We start from the raw sequence: 2,747 nt of genomic DNA on the forward strand, positions 1-2,747 counted from the left end.
TGGCCTATTAGTGGTACGGTACTTCGAAGTGTACTACGCAGTTCTACCGTTACTAACGTTAATACGGTAATTCCGTCATCCACTGCAGAATCATCAACACTCGCCGTTCATCTGTACGTACATGAATGACTTCCACCTCGCGATAAAGATGCAGGAATAACTACAGTAATAGTGCATGTATGCTTACTCAGCCAAACGTCACTTAAGGGTTGGTGCGATAGAAATATTTAACCAGGTTTACTTAGTGTAGACGTCTAGGGATCACCCTAATGTCATAGTGGTCGGGGTTCGATTCACCGAAAAACGATTTTTTTCCTGAAATGTAAAGTACCTTCACACTATAAAACAATATCGTGTTTTACAGTACTCCATATTCACGTACTACAGTAGTACCTGCAACTACGTTGATAATTTTGACCACGACATAGTGAACACCCACATGCAACTACGTCGGAGATTACGTCGCTTTGACAAACTCACTGGTGGGGTGCGAAAATATTCCAGTAAATTTTCAGTAAATCAGAACACAGATTTACTGATTGGCCAATTTACTGGGCGCGGTGGAGATGCTCTTTACAAACGTGATAGTTATTAATAGTAATATGGACGGAAGAAAATAGAGTCATCTTGTTGGCCAAAATACAACAAATATTCCTCCAATTTTGAAGTACGCTGACCAATTACATCGCGTAAATTAGGCACAACTTCGAGTGATAGTGTAAATTAGGCACAACTTCGGGTGATAGTGTGGCTTAAAATCTATCGTTAGCTGTAGCCCCTGTCACAGCACCTCCTGTAGTTAGACATTTTTTCGTAATCGTACGTCTGAGTTGTACAGTACACCTGCCCACAACATACAGTGCGACCAGGAATTCCCTGATCCACTGTTACTAGTACTTACGAAATCATTTCACTTGTTCGTACTATGCCATAGTTAAATGCAGTTTTAACCAAACCAACACCTTCGGGTTAACTGTAAGTACATTTGTCATTATGGGGTCAATTTGTGCCAATCAATGGATACAGGATTTCTGTCCGACTTTTTCATGATCATATTATTTTTTAGCTTTAGACTTACCTTTTGTATCGAAAGCACATTCCAATGATCGAAAAAGTCGGACGTTTGTCAAATTTGCATAGTCCATCCGACTTTATATACTGATGTACAGTTCACAGCCTATCAGGAGTTTGATTGGCTAATCTCCACCATTGCATTGCGTCATAGACAGGCCGATCAATCTGACGATTGTCGCACATACGTTCTTTGCAGAATGGCCGAGGAACGCACTTTTGTAAGCTGTACCATCGGACTTCCTGTGACAGAGTACTCAAGTACGGTAAGTTCAAAGTATACTGTATTACTATACAGTATACTTTGAACTACTACTATGGAATGATAGACTACTAGAATTAATGTGCACTGAATTCTCAGTGTAAATTAACACGAATCGACCCCAGCACCAACCACTACATTAACGACCACCACACTCGTCAATGTAGTGGCTGGTGGTTGGCGTAGACGTGGTGGTGACGTCTGTCGTCGTTGAGGAAGGAATACTCAACGACGGCAGATGCCACCACCACGTCCACGCCAACGACCATGCAGTCCCCGCACACGAACGAACCACGCAAGGGGGTCGATGCCAGGACCTACCACGCATGTGCCATGCCCAACCACTTCAGAATTACAAATGTATACCAATAATCCCGCATTTATAAGGCAACAGTGGAGAATCACATCCAAGATAGTTTTAGAACGACAGTAATGACAAGATTACGTGTAACGTTAGTCACCGTGAAGTGAACGAGTCTTAGTATAACTCCTACATCATTTTACTCATGTGTGTATAGCAAACACCTAAAGAACGCAATTAAATTACCTACAGTGTTTGCACCATTAAGCAATTCAAGGTTGGATCCTTACGAGTGAGTACATACAACACAAATACCGTCTTGACGCGCTATCGCTAAGTAACCTCTTGTCGGCGCCGCCGAGCTCACGTCCTCGTGCCATCACTGTGTAGCCTCTTGTCTCCGGCACCCTCCTAATGCAACCGCCCCATCGATCGTGAGGAAATAATGAAATGAGATGTAATAAGAACTGGCGGACTTTCCACATACATTCTGATTGGACAAAAAAATAGCACACATTGGACTGGTCAGATTCTACATTACCGCAAGTTCAAGTACAAACAAGCACGATTGATTTCGAGATTTGAACTCGGGGCATTACTGTACTGTAGCAACGCCGTCACATACCACGACACTTGGACATGATCCAACAAGGGCAAAATCGTGGCTTGAAAGTTTGGTTCTAAATGTTCCGTCGTTTACATGTCCACCTTCACATACATTCTTCGAGATATAATCCAAAACCACGCACCAATCGACGTTTCGTACGCCCCATACCCATACAAATGCAGCGCTTGTGGCTGGCCCTCCGCTTTCTTCTTATCCTTTCGGTAGACCACACTAATGGGAATGGTTGTGCCGTCGCTTGCCGTAGCCTTCACCCGTTCGCTATGGTACAACGATCTGAACACATGTTAGATTTATCCGTAGATGTTTTCTCGTTACCGATCGTAGTGTGGCACTGGCGTTTCCTTCAGAATCACCGTCTTGTTCGATAAAAGGTCATACTCCACCGTTTGCTTGGGAGTCGTCAAGGAGCTGTACGTGTATCGGTACTTGGTCGTGGCATATTCTTCATTTTCAGCGGTGTCCAAAGCGTAGATGGCTTCGGGCAT

At 43.6% G+C, this 2,747-nt stretch overlaps 1 protein-coding gene across 1 annotated transcript; it reads right to left on the minus strand.

Annotated features, from left to right (window-relative positions):
* Positions 1–2,159: 2,159 nt before the first annotated feature.
* H257_14171 (hypothetical protein) lies at positions 2,160–2,747 on the minus strand (the record flags this gene model as incomplete). The annotated part of the gene is made up of 4 exons (XM_009841926.1): positions 2,160–2,166; positions 2,239–2,314; positions 2,384–2,535; positions 2,578–2,747. 4 exons carry the CDS (start codon positions 2,745–2,747, stop codon positions 2,160–2,162), a joined length of 405 nt encoding a protein of 134 aa, XP_009840228.1.

This window comes from Aphanomyces astaci, assembly GCF_000520075.1.
Source record: "Aphanomyces astaci strain APO3 unplaced genomic scaffold supercont1.54, whole genome shotgun sequence".
Lineage (NCBI taxonomy): Eukaryota > Oomycota > Saprolegniomycetes > Saprolegniales > Verrucalvaceae > Aphanomyces > Aphanomyces astaci.